General features: G+C 56.4%; 1 protein-coding gene across 1 annotated transcript in view; it reads left to right on the forward strand.

Moving 5' to 3' along the window:
* The first annotated feature begins 2,331 nt into the window (after positions 1 to 2,331).
* ADAMTS10 (ADAM metallopeptidase with thrombospondin type 1 motif 10) overlaps positions 2,332 to 24,872 on the forward strand; it is a 65,364-nt gene continuing 42,823 nt past the window's right edge. The window contains exons 1-3 of the mRNA XM_066205513.1: positions 2,332 to 2,621; positions 15,508 to 15,821; positions 23,021 to 23,376. Of these exons, the coding sequence (XP_066061610.1) occupies positions 15,734 to 15,821; positions 23,021 to 23,376 (444 nt within the window). The 5' untranslated portion in view covers positions 2,332 to 2,621; positions 15,508 to 15,733. The remainder of the gene's footprint in view (positions 2,622 to 15,507; positions 15,822 to 23,020; positions 23,377 to 24,872) is intronic.

Raw genomic sequence — 24,872 nt, forward strand, 5'->3', positions numbered from 1 at the left:
TCCCTTTGAACTCGGTTTTCCAGCACAGAGCCAGCCCTTTCCAGTCTGGACAGAGAGTGTGGCTGGAGTGGAGCTGGGGGCTGTGATCTCCCACCCTCAGCCAGCTCCTCCTGGGAGCAGAGGATGTTTTCCCTGGTTTTTCTGGGCTATTTGGATGAGCAAATCTTCCAGGCAGCACAAAATGCTGGGGGACTCAGGAGGTCCCTCCTGGGCATCTCCTGCTGCTGCTCCATCCCAGGAAGCGAGTTCAGGGTGCTCCAAAAAGGGTTTTAACAAATTCACGGCAGAACATAAATTACAGCTGGTGCAGCTCCAGGTCAGGTCCATCCTGCTTTGCTGAGAGCAGAGGATTTAGGGGGATCCACCACAGAAAGCACCACAGCTACTTGCCTTTTCCTTCACCCTTTTCTTTTTCGGGCCAGCATCCCATCAGGACACGGGGCCGGCCAGGCTTTTGAGGGTTTTGTCTTCCTCCATCCCCAGCTCACGGTCTGGTGGCCGCGGGCTGGGGCCGGGGCAGCCTGGGTGGCACCAGGGACCGGGGCCAGGAGCTCCGGGGCTGCGTCCCGTGGCTTTGGCACCGGCTGTGCCTGCAGGGGTCAGGGCAGGACACGGGGCTGTCCTCAACCCTGGGCACCCACAACAGCCCAGGGATGCAGATCCTGTCCTGCTCTCCCCCCTGCAATCCGCTCCTGGCCTCTCAGGGTTGGGGAGTTTGCTTTAATACATGTATATATATATTTTATATATACATATATATACATACATACATACATATATATATTAAATACATACATATATATGAATATATATATTTATACATATCTATGTGAAAAATATACATATATAATATATATACACATATATACACATATATTTACATATATATATATATACATATATTTACATATATATATATATGTATGAAACATATTTTATATACGTTCTTTATGAAACGTATAATATATAAAAATACTACATCCCTATAACATTTACATAAATGTACATAAATGTTATATCCGTATGTTAAATCCATATATATATGAAATATGTATGTGTATGAAATATATTTTTCTATGTTATAGATGAAGCATAAATATAAATATATGTTTCATACATCTATTCATATATATGAAATATACCAAAATATATATGAATATATGATATATATATATATATATATATATATATATAAATATATGAAATATGTAAGAAACATGTATTTTTGTATGTTACATCTCCTCCTGGCAACTTTTCACCCCTTAACTGTTCATTCAAATCCTCCTGGAGGAAAAGGCACCGCCGGGCTGGTTTTGGGGTTGCTCTGTCCCCACAGAGGGCTCAGGCTGGGGGTCCATGCTCACCCTGCTGCTTCCATCCTTTCCCTGTGTCCTTCCCCAGGGCCCCTCTCTGTTCCCAGGGAAAAGCAGGGCAGCTGGGAAAGGCTCATTTTTCCAACGTTTGCAGCACTGCCAGGTAATTCTGTCTCCACCAAGGCTCACAAATTCAGCTTTGAAATCCCAGAGCCGCCTTCAGCAGAACGGAGGAAATGAGCTCCTGCATTTTATTGTTGTTGATTGCTTGAGGTGTCCTGGGAGGGGGCTGTTTGGAAACCAGCGGCATTTGATGATTTCCAGTGTTTATTCTTTACTTTGGAGGTGGATTGTCCTCGGTGGGACACTCCACGGTGGCAGCAGGACGGGAGAATGCCGGAATCACCGGAGCCAGCGGGGCTGAATGATGTAACTGCAGAGGGAAGGGACTTCTGAAAACACTGGCGAATTCTTGAGGGCTTTTTTCCGATCCCAAGCCAGTCCCTGCCATTGCCGTGGAGCTTTTCAGGCCATTTCCTCACACACTCCCTGGCTTTTTAAAAGCATTTGGAAATCCCCGGTTAAAATGAAGGATGGGAGTCTTGTTATTGGGGGGGGGGAAAAAACCAAACCAAAACCAAAGCAGGCTTGCTTTATCTGCTTGGTGTGCCACTATCAGCACGGCCTCTTTCCTTCATGGCTTTTCCCGGGATGTTTTATCCACAGGGGAGCCGCCGGCATCGCCTCCAGGGCTGCCCCGAGCTCCGACCCTGCTCCTCCACAGAAAGGCTGATTAGTTTTATACTGTTTCAGCCAAGACCTGCCTTCTGCACTGATGTCAGCAGTCAGGGTGGGACTTTTCCAGCCTTGTGGGTTTGGGGATTTTTCTATTTTTTTTCTTTTTTTTTTTTTTTTTCTTTTGGATAATCCTGGCAAAATTCCTGAGCAAAGTTGTTGCACTTTTTTTTTTTCTCCTTTTTTTTTTTTTTTTTTTTTTTTTTTCTTGAGCAGCCCCTATCCATGTGCTGCCTCTGAGCCGCTCTCTTATTACTGCTCACTTCCTGAAAGGAGACTTTTTAGCAAAGCCTCCAGCTCCAGTTCTGCCTGGGTCTGACAGAAGAAGGTTCTTAAGGAAGGCGACACAAACTCTCAGCCTGGAAACTTTCTGACACGCGCAGGGCTGAGGGGGAGAGAGGAGCTTTTGGCTGCTGCTGGGAAAAAGAAGAGGAAAAAAAAAAAAGAGAGAGAAGCTGAAGGAATTAAAAGGGGGGGAAAAAAAAGAAGAAAGAAGGGAAAGCACTCGAAAAGGTAAAACACTCTTTAAAACAATTTTTCCAGAGCAGACTCTTTGAGGTTGGAGTGGGGTGGTCTGGGGTGGAGGGAACGCGAATGTTCTTTGAAATCAGAACCGTCTCCCTGGAGAAGGAATGAGCTCGGAGAGAGCCTTGAATGCTGGAAAAACATTTATGAGAATGAAAACCATGTTCACCCTTCTCCAACATTCAGACTTTCCATAAAAACGCAGGCTTGTGTTTCAAAAGTGGCTGCAGGCAGCAGGAGCCGGGATCTCGTGCGCTGCCTCCCCCGCCTCCCCCAGCCCCTCTCGGCCGCACTTTTTTAATTGTATTAACCCAGGGATTGAATGTTGGCCGCTCTAAACCCCAAATCTGCTCTGTTGAGCTGCCCGGGGCGAAGCTCTCAATTACAGAGAGCAGCAGCTCCGAGCCCTGCTGCAGAATGAAACGTTCCTTGCTGCCTTCATTCCTGAGAATAAACACAGCCCGCGCTCCCTCTCCCTCTTTCCCTGTCTCTCTCTCCATCTTCAGGAGCTGCCAATGCCTCTCTCCCTCCTGATGTGCTCAGAGGATTAGAAAGAGTCTGCCCTGAAAAAGTTGCAGTGTCACTGACTCCGTGTGCATCCCCAGGAGCTCGGCCCCACTGCTCTGCTCGTTCCTTTCTTTGCTTTGATTATGTTTTTAAAATGGGAGTTTTAAAATTTTATTATTTTTTTTAATCAATCCCTCAGAAGATGTTATTTTAAACATCAAAGTAAATATTAGTGATGGTGAGGTGCCAGAAGATTATCTCATTAGAGCTGAAGGAGCTGGCCTATAAATAGAAAGCAGTTTATAAAACAACCTTGGCAAACATCTTCCAGAGGGCAAGAACCAACCAGGAGGGAAGTGTGGAGCTGTGCTGGGGGCAGGTACCCTCTGCAGCAAAATGTAAAATTTCACACTGAGGCCCATTTTTGGGGACTTGTTTGTGGTCAGGATGCGAAGCTCAGGGGGCGTTTGTGTTCCTGCTGCAGTCCCGGTGATATCCCGGGGCTGGAGCGGCTCAGCCCCGGCAGAGCTCCGGTTCTGATCCTGCTCCGGCTCATTCTCACCCAGCAGTGCCAGGCCGGGATGCAGGGCAGGGCTGGGCATGGCAGGGAGGGTCTGGGGAGCCTTTGTTCCCCTCTGCTCCCCCCACGCCGCCCAGGGGATGCTCAGTGGATCACCCAGGTGATTCCCAACCCCGGGATGTTCCCTGAGTTGGGAACAGCCTGGCCCGGGCTGCTCCGAAATGCCTCCATCAGTGAGGCTTCCCGCAGTCCCCGGGAGGTTGTTCCCAAAGTTTCTCCATATATGGAACGTGCTGAGTGCTCCGGTTGCTCCATCCTCAGCCTCCCGCTGCTCCTGCTTCGCCCCAGGGCAGCACCCTCCGCTCCCCTCCTCCTCCCGAGATCCCAAAAACCTCCCGGCGCCTCTTGGGGCGGCTCCAGCCGCATTCCCCACGCGGCTGCTCCTGGGCTGGAAGGGGAAAGGTGCTGTCATCTCCTGCAAATCAGCCCGGCCCGGATAAGGCTGGGGGGGGCTGAGCTGTTGCGTTTGGCACCGGGAGGCCCCGATAAGCCGGGCCTGAGAGGCTGAAGAGGAGCCCTGAGGGGAGGAAGGTGGTGCTGCTCAACATAAACACTGTCTGTTCCTCCAACCTGAAACATGAGAGGTTCTCTTATCACCCATGGCTCCGGGCCACCCAGGGACTGCCGGGGAGGAGCCGCTGTTCTCACCATTCCATGAAATCCTGGTCCAGGGGCAGCCTGGGCTCTGCTTCCCCAAGGAGCAGCTCCATGGAGGGCCCTCAGCGCAGGATGCACGTGGGGATGGGTCCATGCAAACCCTTATCTCCAGCTTATCTGAAACCCCCGGCTCCAAACCCCACTTTTCTTGCCAAGTTTCCAGCAATTAATTCCCTCTGAGCTGGGAGCACCGCAGGATGTGTTTGTCACGTCCTGTCCTGCCTCGGTCTTGGGTTAACACAAAATGAGCTTAAAACAAACAGAATCGGGACCAAAGCCGTCACGTTTGCAGGAACATTGCCTGGGGGATGTCAGCTCAGATGTGCTGAAGACACTCAAGGCAGAGAAATCTTCTTCTGAGCTTGACCCCACCACTGTAGGAAATGTTTGCAGGGCGAGGAGTCGCAAACATTTCCCGGGGATCTGTGAGCGGGTTGGATCTCATGCAGTGGATGGGGAGAGAGTCGTGGAGAACCACCAGCCAGGAGACAGCCTTGTTTTCCAGCACTGGGGGAGGTTCAAAGGGACACCATCCAAGGCCCTTTTCCCATCTTGGTGACTGTGAGGGCCTTCAACAAAGCCTGCAGGCAGCTGAAGGATTGGGAGAGTCTCCACTGGAAAACTCATGGAATATTATAGCTCCACCTAACTCCAGTGGAGCAACATCAGTGCACGTGTGAAGTGCAGGGTCTCCATCCAGCTGCTCCACTGCTGCTCCTCTCTCACCTTCTGCATCCTCCCAGGCTGGGAAATGTTCGGGATATTCCATGTCTGACTACTCAGCGTCTTTCATGGAATCACAGAATGGTTTGGGTGGGAAGGAACCTTAAAGCTCAGCCAGTCCCACCCCTGCCATGGGCAGGGACACCTTCCACTGTCCCAGATTGCTCCAAGCCCCATCCAACCTGGCCTTAGACACTTCCAGGGATGGGACATCCACTGCTTTACACTCCTGTTTATCACCAATTATCAATATTGTGTTTCCTACTCCTACATCGTAGCTTAATTTAAAAGGAAAAACAACTATAAATGAATCTGTTTCTGTGCAGTCCTGCAAATCTTTATGAACTCAAACACTCCTAAATGTTGGTCCCAAATGAGCTAAACTGGCAGGTGAAGTCCTGGTCTCCTCCTGTGGGTTTTGTGACCTCAGTCCAAAATGAAAGTGCAAAAGATGAGTTCAGTCCTGTCAGGGTTAGGGACTCTTCATTTCCCTGGCCATGGAGGAAGGGGCTGATCTGGGCCACACCACCTGGGCCACGTTTCCCTGAGTGAAGAACCTACAGGGAGGGGAAAAGGGCCCCAAAACTGCCCAGCAGATCTCCCAGAGCTCCCAAGGAGCCAGAGCCTGGACAGGATCTGCAGGTCTGTAATAAAGGGCTGGAGGGATTCCTCTGCTGGACTGTTCTGCAAGGCCTTATCCCACAGGAGGTCTCCCTGTCCCTGCAGGGCTCCGCTGCCATGGGTGACCTGTCCTGGGGACTGTGGGTGCCTCTGCCACGGGCCCTGCACCAAGGGGACCCCGGGGTCATTGCCTGGGGTCCCATGGCCTTGCACCCCTGTCACCTTGGCTGTCACCAAATCCCTCTGTGCTATGTCCCACCGTGGAAGGTACTGGAATGTCCTGCCCGGGGAGGTGGTGGAGTCACCATCCCTGGATGTGTTTAAAGAAAGACTGGATGTGGCCCTCAGTGCCATGGTTTAGTTGAGGTGGCAGGGCTGGGTTGGACTCAGTGATCTTGAAGGTCTCTTTCAACCTGGTGATTCTGTGACTTCTGTGAACACTGTCTCTGTCACCACAATGTCACTTCTCTGACTGGTTCTGGTTTCCTGGAGGACAGGGAGGTCCAAAGTGGCTTTGCTGCTTTAGGGTCCCACCCCAGAGCTCCCTGCAGTTCCTCTTAGCCACTCCTGTGACCCTGGGGGACAGGCTGGGCTGTGTGCTCCTGATCTAACATCAGAGGTATCCCAGTTCTGGTGTGGGATGCGACCAGAGACCCTCTCGTGTCCCTTCCAACCTCACTAATTCTTTAATTCAGCCTGGCAGGAGCAGCTCAGCCCAGCTGGAGCTGGAGCAGGGCCATGCTGTGGATCCATCCCCTGGCCAGGACGGGGCCATTGCTGTTGGATGGGGCTGTGCTGTGACAGTGACAGAAGGAGCTGCTGAGCCCTGGGCTCACTGCAGGTGCCTCAGTGCTTCTCACAGCTCTGCTGGGTAGCAGGAGTCACCTCAGAGGCTTTTCTTGGGAAGTTCAGTGGGGTTCTCCTGTCTCTCCAACCATAGCCTGAGACTGTGGGTCCACAGGGTGTGGCACCTGGTGACAGGGGCTGCAGGGGGACTGTGCCTTTCCCTGTAGCACATCTAGCCTCGGAACCAGACACGTCTTTGTCAACTGTGAGGGCTGTGAGGCCCTGGCACAGGGTGCCCAGAGCAGCTGTGGCTGCCCCTGGATCCCTGGCAGTGTCCAAGGCCAGGTTGGATGGGGCTTGGAGCAGCTGGGGACAGTGGAAGGTGTCCCTGCCCATGGCAGGGGAATGGAACTAAATTAATTTTAGGGTCCCTTCTCACCCAAACCATTCTGTGATTGGGGTATGACCCCGTCCTACAGCCTGACTGGTGAAAAGCCAAATTTTGGGTGCAACACTTGGTGTGTGAGAGCTGTGACAGCTGCTCGTGAGCTGGAACGGCATAAACCACATAAACCACACTCCTGCCTCAGCTGAGACTCCCAGCACGGAGCAACTCCCTCCTGGAGAGGGCCGGGCTGGTTTCGCAGGTGAGCACAGCCCGATGTTGGCACACGGCGCTGTTTGTCTCTATGCGAGCCCGGGGCTCGGCGCCCTGCGGGGCTGGGTTGTGTAAGCACCGGGACTGCTGGAGGGGAGCTGCGGGAGCCAGCCCTGCCGGGATGGAGAGAGGAGCCAGCCCTGCCGGGATGGAGAGAGGAGCCAGCCCTGCCGGGATGGAGAGAGGAGCCAGCCCTGCCGGGATGGAGATGGGAGCCAGCCCTGCCGGGATGGAGATGGGAGCCGGCCCTGCCGGGATGGAGAGAGGAGCCAGCCCTGCCGGGATGGAGAGAGGAGCCAGCCCTGCCGGGATGGAGAGGGGAGCCAGCCCTGCCGGGATGGACAGGGGAGCCAGCCCTGCCGGGATGGAGATGGGAGCCAGCCCTGCCGGGATGGAGATGGGAGCCAACCCTGCCGGGATGGAGATGGGAGCCAGCCCTGCCGGGATGGAGATGGGAGCCAACCCTGCCGGGATGGAGATGGGAGCCAGCCCTGCCGGGATGGAGAGAGGAGCCAGCCCTGCCGAGATGGAGAGAGGAGCCAGCCCTGCCGGGATGGAGATGGGAGCCAACCCTGCCGGGATGGAGATGGGAGCCAGCCCTGCCGGGATGGAGAGAGGAGCCAGCCCTGCCGAGATGGAGAGAGGAGCCAGCCCTGCCGGGATGGAGAGAGGAGCCAGCCCTGCCGGGATGGAGATGGGAGCCAGCCCTGCCGGGATGGAGATAGGAGCCAGCCCTGCCGGGATGGAGAGAGGAGCCAGCCCTGCCGGGATGGAGAGAGGAGCCAGCCCTGCCGGGATGGAGATGGGAGCCAGCCCTGCCGGGATGGAGAGAGGAACCAGCCCTGCCGGGATGGAGATGGGAGCCAGCCCTGCCGGGATGGAGATGTCTCGGTCTGAGTCTGTTTCGCTCCGAGGTGTGAGCCCTCCCGGCCTTTCCCAGCGCCCGGGGCGCTTTCCTGGCTGTGCTGAACCCCACAGAGGGAGCATTTCATGGAGGCCACGGAGAGGCCGGGTATAAAAACGGCATTTGTGCATGGAATATCTGTAGGGTGGCAGCGCACAGGGGGCGTGGGCATCAGACCTGTCTGCAGGTAGTGTGTGCAGATAACGCGTTATCCATGTGCAGATAACATCTATCCCCGTGCAGATAATGTGTATTCCCACGCAGATAGCACGTATCCTCGTGCTAATAACGTGTATTCCCATTCTGATAGCGTGTATTCCCATGCAAATACCGTGTATCCTCATGCCGATAGCGCGTTATCACATGCAGATAAGGTGTATCCATATGCAAATAGCGTTTTAATCCACACACAAACCCCATGTATCCCCATGCCCATGCACACAAGCGGCTGCAGCTGTGCCCCGGGTGCATGTGGGTGACACGCGTGTCCCTTCACTCATGTGACATGTGTGTCACCGGCAGGACCCTGTGTGGTGGGGGATGCGCTCCGGTAATGGCTGGTACCTTCCGTTAATGACCGGCACTCCGTTAATGACCGGCACTCCGTTAATGACTGCCCGGTCTGTAATCCCGCCGCTCCGTGCCTGGCTGGAGCCAGCGAGGAGAGCGATGGCAGAGCGCCAGCAAGTCTGGGTCACATGGAGAGGCTCCAAACTATTGCATAAGTCCCGTCTGAGAGTGGACCTGCTTGGTGGAGGCCTCTCCCGAAGGCAGGAGGATCCCGGGGATGGGAGCACTGGGAATGTCAGTGCCCACCTTGCCGGAATTATGGCACTGCCGTGGCAGCTCCAGCAGGGCTCAGCCCTGCCCCGGGCCCACCGCCCCATCCCGAGGAGGATCCCAGCTGGCACCTCCCTCCTGCTTTCCTGCCGAGGACCTCCGAGCATTTTACCACACTCGGAGAAGTGCAATGACCCCGGCGTTCCAGATAGGGCCAGATCCTTATGTAACCCAGGGATTGGATTTCCAGAGAGCCAAGCAGGCGGTGTCAGAGCGAGGTCGCTGCTCCCAGCTCTCCTCTCACTGCCCTGGCTTTTGGCATGGACTTCTCTTGCCCCTCTGCTGGCAAAATGAAAGATTTTGGAGAGGAGCAAGCGGGGAGGGTTCAGCCCTTTCCTCACCAAGATTGCACTGAATAGATTTGACTGTAAAATAATCCTCGTGTTTTTGGGAAAAAAAAAAAAGAAAAAAAAAAAAAAAAAGAAAAAAAAAAAGCGCCCTCCTCCCACACAGTGCTGGAGGGAGCCCAAAGCCCCGTGAAGCTGCTGTACAAAGGGATGCAGGGTGTGCCCGGCCAGAGCACAGCAGGGCCGGCTGTGGAGCACCACGGAGAGCCTGCGGAGGGAGCTGCTGGTCCAAAGGCAGGGAGGGTGTGCCCTTGGCACCCAGGCTGGCACCAGACTGGCAGAGACCCCAGATCAGAGCCCTCAGCTCTCAGGGTCACGCTGGCAGTGTCAGTCTGCCTTTCCCACACTGCTGGGGAGCGCCTTTGGATGGGGTTGGATCTGGTTTTACCGATGTGAAAACGGCATATCCCCTCCTGGGAAGCTGAAATTGGGCGTGCAGTCACTGGGGTGTGCGAAGAACAGCTCTTGGGGTGAGGGGAATCAGCTGCACTGAGCATCCTGGGCCCCCTCCCAGCCCCGAGGGCGTCAGCAGGGAAGGGACAGGCAGAGCTGGCATCGCACCAGGTGGGATTGGTGGCAGGGGTGAGCAGAAGGGTTGCAGGGCAGCCAAAGGGTGGCTGTGCAGGCAGGGGCCATCCCAGGCTGGAGGCTGCAGCGTTCTGGGAACAGGGATAACTCCGTGTTTCTAATTCTTTGCTTGCCGTGGCCCCAGAGAGGCCACGCTTGGAGCAGCAAAGCAGATTATGGCTCAAGTTCTTATTTTGTGTTCTGCAGACCTGTGACTTTAACCCCTTTCTCGCAGTTTGCAGATGCTCCTGGCAGGGAAAAAAAAAAAGAAAAAAAAAAAAAAAGCAGCTGATTTCTATGGGTTTAACCCTTAGTGCTGCCCTAGAGCTGAGAAATGACTTCCCAGTGGAAGTCCTGTCGTGCTGGCAAGATGACTGCAGGGAGACTTCTGCCATCTGCAGCTCAGCGTGTTTTCCACTTGGCAGCCCAGGCGAATATTTTGTCGGGGCTCTCAGGACGCTGTCCTGCTGGAAGCCGGGGAGGTCTCTGGGACAGCTCTGCGTCCCCCACGTGCTCACCCCGTGCCGCGGGAGGAGCAGCCTGGTGGGGGGAGCGGGGCTGTTTACTCCATCCTTAGGAACGTGCAGGGACCTGCCAGGAGCTGGGAGCGGGGAGCTGGGTGGTGGCTGAGCACGCACGGAACACCCACGGCCCCGGGGAGTGCAGCGGGCGAGACCCTTCCCGAAAACACAGAAACGCAGCAGCAGCTGCGAGGGAGCTGCCCCTGCCAGGCCCTGGGGTGTGCAGAGAGAGGGGTGAGGAGGGGCAGGGATGTAGAGGTGATGAGAAGGGTTTGAACATCGCCGGCCGGGCCAGGGAGGGATTGTCCTGCTCTGCTCTGCACTGGGGCAGCCTCACCTCCAGTGCTGGGGGCACTTTGGGCACCACAAGATCAGAAGGATCCAAAGCTGTTGGACACTGTCCAAAGGAGGGACACGGAGCTGGGGAAGGGTCTGAGGAGAGCCTGAGGGCACTTGGCTGGTTCAGCTGGAGCAGAGGAGACTGAGGGGAGGCTCCTCAGGGGCTGCAGCTCCTCCCGAGGGGAGGCAGAGGGGCCGGGGCTGAGCTCTGCTCCGGGACAGGGACAGGAGCCCAGGAAGGGCTGGAGCTGTGTCAGGCCTTGGGATGGAGCTCAGGGAAAGGTTCTTCCCCCCGAGGCTGCTGGGGCACTGCCCAGGCTCCCCAGGGAATGGTCCCAGCCCCGAGGCTGCCAGAGCTCCAGGAGCGTTTGGACAACGCTCTCAGGGATGCTCAGGGTGGGATTGTTGGGGTGTCTGTGCAGGATGATCCCTGTGGGTCCCTTCCAGTTCAGGATACTCCAGGATTCTATGCATAGATCTTTGATTTGGTGATTCTGGAGCCCCAGGAGTGGCTCAGGGGGCTGGGAAAGGGGCTCAACCTGGAGAAGAGGAGGCTCAGGAGGGCCCTTGTGGCTCTGCCCAACTCCCTGACAGGAGGGGACAGCCAGAGGTATTGAGCTCTACTCCCCCGGAACAAGCAATGGAACACAGCCTCACATTGCCCCAGGAGATGTTCAGATTGGAAATGAGGAAAAATTTCTTCACTGGAAGGGTGAAAGTTGATTCCAGCTGAGGCTGAGGCTTTACTGCCAAAACCTGTGGCCCACCATGAAGCGGGTGACAAGCGGAATGTTTTTCGTGTGACTTTGGGATCAGTATCCAGGAGCCACAGGCCCTAGGGGGCTGTTGTGTGTCCTGTGACCCCAGCAGTAGAAAAGAGCCCCTCGTGGGTAGCAGGGGACCCATGTGGGTGGTGGGAAAGCCTGAAAAACCTGGTGCTGCTGCTGCTGCCAAGTGCCCTGACTGAACTGGCACAGCCCTTGAGCCACAAATCCCAGTCCCCTGCAGTCCCTGCTGTGTTTAACTCGGATTCCATAGAAAATGAGGCCTGTGGAGCCAGCCCGGGGCTCACAGCTCTTCCCCCAGAGATAAACTTTGACCTGGTGGAACAACTCCCAGGCTGGAGCAGCTGGAGGAGCAGAAACCCCTATGGTGCTGTTTGTAGGGGCTGCCAGGGCTGCTGTGGGGCTGAGCAGCCCCTTGGGAGGGTCAGAGGGCACCTGGGGCCAAAAAGGGACCAAGCTGTGGGATGTGGCACCACGATAACCCCGATAGCCCCAGTGTGCTTATGGGGTGGTGTCAATTCCCCGTTTTACAGGAGAACCTTGAGGCTTTCATTCCTTTAAAATAACACAGCCCTGAAATCCTGCTGGGGTGGTGCAGCTGTCAGGTCCTGCTCACACTGTTTTCCCACTGTTTTCCCACTGTTTTCCCACTGCTCCCAGTGCTCCCACTGGGGTGCTGCTCTCACTTCCCCACTGCTCCCAGTGTTCCCAGTTCCCCCGTGTCTGGAAGATGTCAGTGGAAGGCCTGGCAGGGGATGCAGTAAAAGTATTTCCTCCCCCCAGGGCAAGCTGGAAGCAGAAATCTGTGTTTGTGTTTATTTCTCCCTCAGAAGAACGGGGGGGAAAAAAAAAAAAAAAAAAAAGGGAAAAGGACACCTGAGCTCATAATTTGCAAAAGTTGGATGAGAAACCTGGAAGCCGCCGGGCCCTGCATCTTTAAAAGCAGTTAAATTCCTCTTCCCTGCACTAGGAGGCACCTTGAACCTTCCTCTTGGCCCCGAGCAGCGCCCATCTGCTTCCTATTACCTTCCCCTGGCGCTGCCCCTGGAGCCGGCCAAGCAGCCGCGCTTTCAGGGAATTCTGTCTGCAGCGCCGCGGCTGAAATTAGGAACAGTTGTCATCTGCCTCGCTCCTTCTTCTCTGCTCTCCTCGCTGCATTCCGGTTGGACTTTTACCCCCCTCTCCCAGCCCTTTCCTTCCCGGGGGTTGTTGGGGTGGCAGGAGGTGACCTGGCCGCTGCGGTGGCATTGTCCCCGGTGTCGCTCGGGTTCACGCGGCCGAAGCCACCCTTGGCACCGGGAGCCGGGAGCGTCAGGCCGGGCCGAGCCTGCCAAGGACAGCGAATTCCTTGGGAAGGAGCAAATCGGAAGCGGCCCAAGCGAGGGAGGCACGGGACCGGAGAGGTCACCCCGTGTCCCCGAGCTGTCCCCGAGCTGTCCCCGAGCTGTCCCCGAGCTGTCCCAGCCCGGCCCGTGCGATCCCCGGGTCCCGCCGGGGCTCCGCGGTCCTCGGGAAGCTGCAAAGTGAGGTGATGGAAAACTTGATAGGGATGGGAGCAGCAGCGCTCCTCCGGCTCTCTGCTCCTTCCTCCGGGTGCTGCCGCTGCTCCTCGGGCTTTGGGAACGAAGCAGCGCTGGGAGGGAAGGGCCCGCGCTCTCCCGGCTGCCGGCAGGGAGGGATCGCGGCCGGGCTCTTTCCCCCCCCCTCCCCAAGCCCGACCCGCAGGAATTTTGCAGCTGGAATTCCTGCCTCGTGCTGCTCCCAACGCGCCTCCTTCTCCCAAGGTCAAGGCTGCGGGCTCCTGGCGCCGGCGGCTCCTTCCCGGCCGCTGTTCCCGGGGATGCGGAGCAGGAGAAGGGCAGGGGGGACACGGGGGCACCGCGCGGGGTCACGGAGAGGCGGGGGGAGGACGGGAAGCGACGGCAGCCTGGAGGAAAAGGGTTCAACAGCTGGAAAACAGGGGAAATCAGTCGTGTGAAGCCCAGGAGAAAATCCACTTTAGCTGGGCTCCGTGGGCTTTGGAGCCGTGATAGGGTTTAAAAGCTGGAATCTCGAGTTTGGGGAGACTTAAGAGAGGGTTTTGCTTTCAACTTCTCCCTTTTCCAGCCCAGTTCCCGCAGCCGGGAGCAGGCACAGAGCAGTCCCCAAGTGCCTTGCCTGGCCCTGGCTCTGCTCTGGCCGTGCCACAGCCCGGGGGTGGCACCACAGGTGATGCTGCCACCGGATCTCGTGTGCGGGTGGAATGGGGCAGAATTCCTGCCCCAATCCTCTGCCCCCCACTCCCTGATTCCTATTACCTGTCCCAGGGAAAAGGAGCAGCCCAAGGTGAGAGCTGCCCCCCTCTCAGGCAGTTTATCCTCGGGTCACCCACAGCATGCACAGGTTTGGAGGTCACCATCGCGTCGTGTCCGGGCTTTGCAGAGAAAATCCCGGCGTGGCCCCAGGTGGGACTGGGGAGTCCAGGCCGAGGCCTCACCGAGGATCTTTGGCCATTCTTAACTGCAAATAGGCAGTGAAAAAATCTTCCTCTTTAAATTATGCAACTCCAAATTGTGTGTTAAAACTGCATGTTTCATCTCCTACCATTTCTGCCTAGTAGGGGGAAAAGACATTAATTTAGGTTAATGGCTTTAAGCTGAAGGAGGGGAGATTTAGATGAGATTTTAGGAAGAAATCCTTCCCTGTGAGGTTGCCCAGAGCAGCTGTGGCTGCCCCTGGATCCCTGGAAGTGTCCAAGGTCAGGCTGGACAGGGCTTGGAGCAGCCTGGGGTGGTGGAAGGTGTCCCTGGCCCTGTGGAATGAGATGAGCTTTAAGGTCCTTCCCAACCTAAACCATTCCATGATACCATTTATGGCACAGTAAAGATGGGAAAATAGGAGTAGAAATCCACTTTCAGGGATTCAGATTCCCATCAGGACAGGAAAGGAGGCGGCAGATCCCAGGAGGAGCCAGCTCCTCTGCCCTGAGCTGGGCCTGGGCTGTTTAAACCAGCCCAGAGCAGAGCAAGGCAGGGGTTAAGGGTTTCCTTACTGGGGTGAGGACCACACACAGGCCCTGGCTGTGACACCTTTGCAAAGAGCACCCTCCGCCCATCTCCAGCCTCTTCCCATGCTCAGGAGCTCATCCTGCCTTTCCCGGCGATTTCATCCTTCCTTTCCCAGGGATTTCATCCCGCCTTTCCCAGCCCTGCTCCACCAAGTGGGATCTGCACCACTGCTGCAGATCTTTATCTTCCACCTCTGCAGGGAGGTCTGGGTTTGGCTCCTGGGCCACCGCTGGGATATTTGGGATTCTCCGGGAGGTGAGGGATGTGCTGCACTCATCCCACACTCATGGAATGGGTGGGCAAGAATAAAACCCCACAGGCTTCGTGCAAGTCCCCGGCACGATTCGAGTTTGATGTAATCGCCTCAGACTGGGTGGAAATTCTCGGTGAGCCAGGAATCTTTCACCGGAGCAATTAGCAGAGCATTTTAAAGAACAAATGCGATTGGAATCTCGGGATCCATTTGTGGATGGGGTTGAGGGTGAGTTCCCTGAATGGGCTCTTTGTTTTCCATCACTGTTTTAGGTTCAGCCAGTACACTCGGAGAGCAAGTGCTCTTCCCTCGGTGCGGTGCCAGTCCTAAAAGTGTGTTTGAAATCCAGGGAAACCCTAGAGAGGGTTTCTGGGTTGCTGCTCACCACCCCCCTGCCAGTGCTGTTATTTCCTGCACTCTTTAAGGGATCAGGTGACGCAGGGCGCTCTTGGGGCTGCTCTTCCCCGAGGGTGTTGCCACAGGATGAAGGATTCCCATCGATCCTGAGCTCCTTCCCGCAGGTACCGGATAAATCCCAGCTGGGCGAACCCCCAAGAGTGCAGCGTGGAGCAGGAGCCGATGGGGTTAATTCATCCTCAAACACTTCCCATGCTTTTCTCCCCTTTTCCTCTCCTTCCATCCCACTCCTGCCTTCTCCGGGATCCCTCTTCCCTCATTCCCCCGCCCGCCTCGTGTCCTTTTCCCCCATGCCTTGACTGATCCCCGCCTGTCCCCGCAGGGGCGATGCCGGAGCTGGGGACGAGCCCGTGCTGACCCCGCTGTGCTGGCCCGGCGCTGCCCGTCCCCGCCGGCCTCGGGAGAGCTCGGAGCGGCCCAGGATGCCTGCGAAGGGACCCGGGACTCCTCTCTGGACATAAGGGGTGGCCGAGGGAGAGACATGTGGGGACGGCGCCCTCCCAGCCGGCACAGATCTCCTCCCTGCTCCGACACGAGCGGCGCTGACCATGGCCACAGCCTGGAGGCTCCTCACCTGGACCCTCACCCTCGGCCTGGCCGGGGGCTCCTTCCCCGGGTACTCCTTCCAGTCACAAGGTAGGATGGATGGGATGGGATGCAGGGGATGGGATGGGGCAGGAATCATCTCCTGGATTTCCCCTGGTACCTCCCCTGCACCACCTCTGGGCTGTGCCGGGTGTCATTCCACGCCCCTGCAGCACCAATGCCATTCATGGCACAGTCAAATGGGAAAACAGGAGTAGAAATTCACTTTCTACGGGATTCAGATTCCCATAAGGACAGGAAGGGAGCGTGGCAGATCCCAGGAGGACCCGGGGATGGGATGGGATGGGATGGGATGGGATGGGATGGGATGGGATGGGATGAGGAGCTGGATCCATCCATGGACAGGGGAGCTGGACCCACCCATGGGGAAGGGAACTGGATTCACTCATGGGGAGAGGAGCTGGATTCACCTGTGGGGAGAGAGGAGCTGGATCCCCCGCACTGCTGCTGGCAGAACCCTAATGCTGGCCTGGGCAGGGACTGGGGCGGCAGGTGGAGACACCTCCAGCTCTGCTCCTGCCCAGCTCCTCCCACTCCCCCGGCCCGGGTTTTCCATCAGTCTCCAAGGAATGGAGGTGTTCTGCTCTCGGGTGTTGCACGCTGTGGTTCTGGCAGAATTCAGAGCAGTTGGGTCAGTGCACAGCCAGAGCTGTGACAGGTTTGGAAAGGAGCTGTGGTGGCAGCAGGGAGTGGTTCCCTTCCAGGGAGCAGCACATCCTTGGGTGAGCAGAGGCTTTGTTAAGAGGAGCTTTGTGTGTGCCCGGTCCTTGGCGTGCCCGGGGTGGAGGGCAGTGCTGGAGCACCCAAACGCTCTGCCCAGCTGAGTGTGGACAGGACTGTGCTGCTGGAGGAGCAGGTTTGGTTTGTGCACACATTTTTACAGTGTATTTGTGCCCGTCTGGCGTTTAAACTCCTGTTTACACAGAGTCACACTCAGGGACTCAAGGCAAGGGGAGCGTGGGTCTCTTGCCCACAGCTTTGTACTTTGGTACCTGATTTTATTTCAGGTTAGGGGTGAAGGGACTGCAAGATGGGCTGGAGCCTTGAGCCCAGCCTGGAGCCAAAAAACACAGACAACAAAAGGCAGTTAAACTGACTAATGGTAATATTGTTGTGATTATTCCATAAAAAGCAAGGTGAACACTGCCACCGGGCACCAGAGGTGAGAGGAGCGAGCTCTGGGGTGGGACATTTGCTGTTCAAAACCCTGGCAGTGTCACTGACACAGCCAAAATCCTGCAGCCCTCGTGTGCCCAGCCCAGGCTGTGCGTGACATTCCCGGGCTGGTGAGCAGTGCAGGCTGTGGTGACCAGGGCCCTGAGCTGGGGAGAGGGACAAAAGCAGCCAGAGCCCCTCAGTGTCCCTGGGCACAGCACAGGTGCCAGGAGAGCAGCTGGGCACGTTCTCCAGGCAGGTCTGAGGGACCCCCAGTTCGTGGTGCTGTTCTCCACAGGCTCTGGTAGAGCCTGAGGGCTGATCTGGGCATCCCATCAGTTCCCACCCTGCTCCATGTGCAGCCCCACCGGGACTGCTGTGGGATCAGCCCATCCCAGCTCACAGCGCTGGGATCCCCCATGGGGTGGCACAGCTCCATTAAACCCGGGATTAACGCACCTCTGCTCCCCCAGGGCAGGCCCTGAGCAGCTCCGGGGATGGCTCCCAGCCCATGGTGGTGCTGGGATGTGGGGCCATGGTGTGTTGGGAGCACCACGCCAGGATTACTGCCTGTCCCCTTCCCAAAACCTGTCCCTGTCTAGTCCCTTTTCCTCCCCAGTCCCTGTCCCTGCCCAGTCCCTGCTGCCCCAGGGGCCCCTCTTGCTGTCAGAGCCCTGTTTTTGGTGTCACCCAACACCTCGCCAGGCTGCTGAGACAATTCCTAATCCCCACAACACCCTTTGGAGGGGGTGAGGCTCTGTTATCTCCTGGGGGCAGTTGCAGAGTGAAGGGCAGTGTTATCACCAGCCCCGGGCCCAGGGACTGGCTGCAGGCGGCTCTGCAGCAGAATCCTCGTGCCCCTCGTGCACCACTCCAGATCAGTGCGTTTGGTTTATGCGGGAGAAAGATTAAGGTATCAGCCATGAGCTCTAATTTTAATCTTCGTGGGGAGCAGCAGCCGCCTGGCACTGAAGGGCTCTCCGAGGCAGCAGAGAGGTTCAGATGTAGCCTGGACACTCAGGGTGCAGTTTGTAACAGCTCAGGGAACAGCTGGAATCCTTGGAACAACTTTCCCAGAGCAGCTGTGGCTGCCCCTGGATCCCTGGAAGTGCCCAAGGCCGGGTTGGATGGGGCTTGGAGCAGCCTGGGACAGTGGAAGGTGTCCCTGGATGAACTTTAGGGTCCCTTCCAGCCCAAACCACTCCGGGATTCTGGGAGCTGACAAAAGATTCAGCTCATGCCCACAGTGCTGGATGGGTTTTAATCCAGAGGGAATTCCTGCCAGGACCTTTGTTCAGTTGTAGGGACAGATCAGACATTCCCATTTTCCAGAACATTCAGTGGGGCTCATCCCGCTGTTCCCAGCTCGGAGGTGAGCAAAGGGCCCTTGGGGGATGCCGTGAGGGGCAGTGTGTGCCCTGCCACAGAGCCAGGGCAGCCTGAGCTCTGGGATCGCAGAGCATCCTCCACAGCCTTCCCTTGGGAATCGTGCCTGGGCTGCAGCTGGGGCTCCGCTTTGCTGACAGCACCACAGCAAACATCAGCTCCCTCTCCATGCTTGAGGGAACTCTGGAGAGAAGAAGAAAACCTCCCCCCTGCGTTTCCCCTTCCCTCTCTCCTTTCTGCTCAGCTCCCCTCTGCCCCTCTGAGCCCTTTCCCTGCCTGTGCCATCCCTGCTCCATTCCCACCAGCACAGGCACCCCGTGAGGTGCCTCTCCCCCAGCCCACCCCTCCTCCTCCCCAGCTTTCCCCTTTGCTGTCTCCTCGTGCCCCTCCAGGGGTGCCCAGTGTCCTGCCCAGCCACGAGCAGTGTCCCTGGAGAAAGGTTTTTTATGATCCCTGCTCCAGAGCAGTGTGCCAGGCTCTGGCAGCTCCAGGGCTTGTCTGCAGTGCACGCCCTGCTGTCCAGGAGATATTCACGGAGTGGGAAGTGCCCGAGGGGCAGAGGGCACAGGAGGGAGAGGCTGTGCGCTGGAATGTGGGGAGCAGGAGCAATGAGGCATTTGGGAATTCCCCAGTGTGTGATGTTGGGAAGATCACACAGGGTTAGGGAAGGAGAGATCCAGATCTCTTAGGCTGAACTAATCCTTTCCGCCCCTAGGGCAGAGGAAGGGGGCAGCTGTGACCCTGAGTGAGGACAGTGACTTCTGCTCTGTGTTGGACGTGTCCCTTCATTGTCCCCACGACACGTGGCCGTCAGCAGAGCTGTCACATGTGTGACGTTGGATATTCGGAATGTTAGATTGAGATGGAATGTTGGGGGGGAATTCTTCCCTGGGAGGGTGGATGGAGTTCCCAGAGCAGCTGTGGCTGCCCCTGGATCCCTGGCAGTGTCCAAGGCCAAGGCTGGAGGGGGCTTGGAGGACCCTGGGACAGTGGGAGGTGTCCCTGCCCATGGCAGGAGGTGGCACTGGATGAACTTAAAAGTCCCTTCCAACCCAAACCGTTCCAGGATTCTATTCCATGATGATTTTTTCCATTTGAGGCATTCCCACTCTAAAGCATCACTTCCCAAACCCTTTTTGTGATGCAGGGCACTGCTCTTGGCCTCTCCACGTGCCTCAGTGTCCAGAGTGATGTCCCTGAGGAGATGCAGTGTCCAGCCCCACAACACCACCAGGTTCTCACACTCCACCTCACCCTCAGGCTCTGGACGCATTTTTCCTGCTGGAAGTGTCTCTCAGGTCAGGATCAGAGCCTCCAGCCTGGAGTTCCCAGGTGCTTTGTAGCCACAGCGAGCACAAACCACCCTCTGATTCACTCTTTTCCAAGCCCACATGGGCTGAAAAGAGGCAAAAAGGAAAACAAAACACTTCTCACAGCAAATTTTTCCAAGCCTGAAGTAATTTCTAAGTGCAAAAAAATCCCCCTTGTTTGCCCAGCCCCATCCCAGGGAGGTGCTGGGATGCAGGAAATGCTGGAGTACGGGAAGTTAAAAACCTAATAATGCATTCTGGCAAGGCAGAGGTGCCAGCAGTGTTTATGGTCGGGAAAGATGGGAGCTCACCCCTAATTCCAGAGGGTGGAAGGGCTCTGCCATTCCTGGTGGCCAAGGAAACCGTTCTGTCAGGCTCCCACTCTGGAAAACAGAGGGAAAGGAAACTTCCCAGTGCTGCCCTGTGGTGAGAGTGCAGTTTGGAGCTGGCGAGTCCCTGATGGCTGGGAAGGCTCTGGAGGTGGGGGTTGTGGAGCCAGGCAAAATTCAGCCACCCTGGAACGCCAGGCCCCTCTTGTTTGCTTAGGAAAAAACAAATAGGATGCAGAAAGCACAGGGAAACTTTTCCAGATGGAACAGAGGGAAAATCCCCTCCCATGAGGGCTGGGGAGGCTCAAAGCCTCCAGGCACGAGGGGTTCAGGAGGACACTCAGTGAGGAGGAGCTGTCCTGCTCCAGCACATGGATATTTCCCATCTTCAGCCCAGGCCTCTGGGGCTGAGGGCCCGGACAGAGCCAGATCCCTGCTCAGATCCAATCTGGCAGTCCCTGGGACGTTTTCCTTTGGAGAGGAGGAGTTTCTGCCAAGGCTGCAGGGTGCCAGTTTGTTTGACAGCCTGCAGGGTTCCATTGCTGTGTGAGCACAGGGGCTGGGGACAGTGCCCCTGTCACAGCACAGGGGTTGGGGACAGTGCCCCTGTCACAGCACAAGGGGTTGGGGACAGTGCCCCTGTCACAGCACAGGGGTTCGGGACAGTGCCCCTGTCACAGCACAAGGGGTTGGGGACAGTGCCCATATCACAGCACAGGGGCTGGGGACAGTGCCCCTGTCACAGCACAGGGGCTGGGGACAGTGCCCATATCACAGCACAGGGGTTGGGGACAGTGCCCCTGTCACAGCACGGGGGCTGGGGACAGTGCCCCTATCACAGCACAGGGACTGGGGTCAGTGCCCCTGTCACAGCACGGGGACTGGGGACAGTGCCCCTGTCACAGCACGGGGGTTGGGGACAGTGCCCCTGTCACAGCACGGGGGCTGGGGACAGTGCCCCTGTCACAGCACAGGGGCTGGGGACAGTGCCCCTGTCACAGCACAGGGGCTGGGGACAGTGCCCCTGTCACAGCACAGGGGTTGGGGACAGTGCCCCTGTCACAGCACGGGGGCTGGGGACAGTGCCCCTGTCACAGCACAGGGGCTGGGGACAGTGCCCCTGTCACAGCACAGGGGCTGGGGACAGTGCCCATATCACAGCACAGGGGCTGGGGACAGTGCCCCTGTCACAGGGTGGCACCACACAGGCTCAGCTCAAGGGCCCCAAGAGGAGCTGCTAAGCCAGGCTGAGGTGATAAAAACCAATCCAGGGAGCTGGGAAGGCAGGATGGGGTCACAGACAGAGACCTGGCTGGGGAATTGAGCTGTCACTTCTTCCCCTGCTCATTTTCAGCACCACTGCAGGAATTCTGGTTGCCCTCTCTCTTATTTTGATATCAAGATTGGGCATTTCGAGGACTTTGTGCCCCTGTAGCCCCCGCAGCTCTGACTGGGGAGGTTGGGCTGGTGCTGTGGTTTTGTGTTCTCAGCTCCCTGTGGCAGCTGCAGATGTCCTAGGGAAGCCACAGGGAGACTTTTCTCCTGAGCCGTGGTCACCCCAAGGCTCCTTCTGCCTCCTTGGGAAGACACCTCATTGCTGGGTCTGTTCCTGGAAGGATCCAGGTTAAAATAACCTGCAGAGGGAAAAGCTGCATTCCAGAATCTGCTATCCCAAGGCTCTGTAGGCTGCAGTGTTTGGGGAATTTCCTGCAGAGTCCTGCAGGCTGGGCAGAGCCTTGGGATTCCAGTTTTTAGAAGGTCGTGGTGATGCCTTGGGAAGGCTGACCTGGAACAGAGACTGGACAGAGCCAGAGAATAAAGCAGATATTTATTTATTGAAGGGTCTTTAAGGGCACACCTTGGGCAGGGCAGGGCCCAAGGTGGACCCAAAATGGTCACAAAATGGACAAACATTTTTATAAGTTTCACATCTTTATAAGTTTTGGTCCATTTGGATATTGGAGTTTAATTGTCCAATTCCAGCTCCAGGCTGTGAGGTCCCATCCTGCTTGTTCCTCCCTCCAGCCCACCCTTGTTTGTGCTGTTGGGGCTGAGAGTTGTCCTTGGTGTGCAGCAGGACAAGGATTTGTTTTGTGTCCCTGCTGTGTGCAGAGCTGAGTGACACCGACTGTGAGCTCAGAGCTGCACCCCTGGGCAGCACAGAACATGAAATACATGGAAGATAAAACTTAAGACATCAGACCCTGACCCTCGCCCTGCACTGGCTGTGGCTACACTCAGGCTGGCATTGCCGGGTGCTCAACTCCCTTTGCAGGGAGCTGCCATTCCCGTGTGCGTCATTCCCAGGAGGAAAGGGACCCGGGGGTGCCGGTGACAGCCGCTGAACAGGAGCCAGCAGTGTGCCCAGGTGGCCACGAATGCCAATGGCTCCTGGCCTGGATCAGGAGTAGTGTGGCCAGCAGGAGCAGGGAGGTCATTCTGCCCATGGACTTGGCACTGGTGAGGCCACATCTTGAGTGTTGTGTATTGTTCTGGGCCCCTCGGTTTAGGAAAGACGTTGAGTGCTGTGTCCAGCTCTGGGTGTCTCAGTTTAGGAAGGACGCTGAGACACTTGAGCGCGTCCAGAGGAGGCCACGAGGCTGGTGAGGGGCTGGGAACACAAACCCTGTGAGGAACGGCTGAGGGAGCTGGGGATGTTTATCCTGGAGAAAAGGAGACTCAGAGGTGACCTCATCACTCTCTACAGCTCCCTGAAAGGTGGCTGTGCTCAGGTGGGGTTGGTCTCTTTCTCCAGGCAGCACTGACAGAAGGAGAGGACACAGTCTTGAGCTGCGCCAAGGGAAATATCGGTTGGATATTAGGAAACGGTTTTTTACAGAAAGGGTGATAAAGTACTGCAGTTGTCTTCCTGGGGAGGTGGTGGAGTCACCGTCCCTGGATGTGTTTTAAACAAAGACTGGATGTGGCACTTGGTGCCAGGGTTTAGTTGAGGTGTTGGGGCTGGGTTGGACTTGATGATCTTGAAGGTCTCTTCCAACCGAATCATTCTGTGATTCTGTGATTCTCATGCATGTCCTTCCCACCCCAGAGGAATTCCTCTCCAGCTTGGATCACTATGAGATCGCCTTCCCCATCCAAGTGGACCAGAACGGGGATTTCCTCACCTTCGACATGCGCCGGCAGCTGAAGCCGCGGCCGCGGCGCTCCCTGCCCTACGAGCCCTCGGAGCAGCAGGTCTTCTACAAAGTCTCTGCCCACCACACCCAGTTCCTGCTCAACCTGACCCTGCACTCCAACCTGCTGGCCGAGCACTTCACCGTGGAGTACTGGAAGCGGGACGGCATGGACTGGCAGCACGACTTCCACGAGGACTGCCACTACGCCGGCCACCTGCAGGACCAGTACCTCAGCTCCAAGGTGGCCATCAGCAACTGCAACGGGCTGGTGAGTCTGGTCTGGCCAGCCAGGGGCGGTGCTAACAGCTTTGGTCCCCCAGCAGGTGGATCCATGTGGTGGGAGAAGCTTGGGGTTGGTGGCAAGCGGGAATGTTCCACTCTGGGGTGACGGTGGGCAGAGGGTGCAGACATCCCTCATCACATCCATGGCGGTTCCTGATCTGTGTCTCACTTCCAGGCCAGTTTCTGGGCCTTTTCCCATTGGTTTTGATTGGAATGGGATAATCCTGCCTCTCTGGGGATACCTAGACCTGGCTCTCCCCAAGTTCTTCCAACAGCAACAGCAAAGAATGTTTTGTGTGTGCTGGTGAGGAGGAAGTGCGGGAGGGCAGAGATTTCACAGCGCTGCTGGAATGTCAAAAGTGCATCCAGGTCCTTCCAACTGCAGAGGCATTCCTGGGGATCCCAGTTGCTTCTGTCCATTTTTTAGGAGCTAAAAAAATGTCGCTTCTGAGGGAAAAAACCCCAAAATAATCAGCTTTTCAATATGAAAAAGGGGACATCAAGAAGGGGCAAGGTGGCATTTACTCAAAAGCAGCAAGGCTGCAGGAAGGAGGGTGGGAATGGTTGATTTTCCAAGTCCTGACAGCTCAGACTGAACATCCCAGTCTTAAATATCAGCAAGGAATCTTAGTGGTGGACATCAGTATAGGAACAGCTGAGCTCTGGACTAGGTTGCTTGGAGAGAGCGAGATCTTGGGGGATCTTTAGGAGCAGGCCAGACAAAAGGCTCTCAAAACCCCTCCAGGTATGATTCATTAGCTCTCCCAGCCGTGGGAATAGACTGAGGGCTTCCATCCCTATTTTTCTGTGATTTTCTGATATTTCTGGCTCGCACTGCACATTTCCTGAGCTGCCAGATGGAGGGATGGAGCAGACATACCCCGTGAGTGAATCCCAGGGCTGAACGCTCCCTTGGAGGGGTAGAAAAAGACTCCCTAGGCCAGGTTCATGTTTCTGCTCCAGCCCCACCTCCCTGCAGCATTCTGGCAGTGTGGAAGAGCTTCCAAATGGGAATGAATTCCCGTTTGATTTATTGCAGGGTGACCCTGCCAGAACAGTGCTGTGGGTTATTAACAGAAATGAGAATCTGACTCATTATATCACAGAGTCTAAAGTTTCCAGCTCACAGCCAACAAGCCGAGCTGCACAAACTCCTGCTTCCCGAGCCCTTTGTTTGGACATGGGAGCTCTGCTCCAGTCCCAGGGAATTTCATGGTGCTCACAAAGGCTGAGCTGGGTGCTGCTGGCTCCGGAGGAATCTGGCATCCCCTTGCCCTCCCACTCCTCAGGGTGGCAAAGCCAGGGCAAGCAATGGCCCAGCAGCACTTGGAACTGGGAGAATTCCGTCCCCAGGCCGTGTTTAGCTCTGGAGAGGCACCAAGGGCTGTCTGGAAGAAAACACAGCCAGGCACAGAGAGGGACAGAGGGTCATCCAACAATCTCTCCTCTGCCTGAACTCTGTCCTTCTGCCCTCCAGAGTTA

This window comes from Chamaea fasciata, unplaced genomic scaffold, assembly GCF_029207755.1.
Source record: "Chamaea fasciata isolate MVZ Bird 193981 ecotype frontalis unplaced genomic scaffold, bChaFas1.0.hap1 SCAF_28, whole genome shotgun sequence".
NCBI classification, from domain to species: Eukaryota; Metazoa; Chordata; class Aves; order Passeriformes; family Sylviidae; genus Chamaea; species Chamaea fasciata.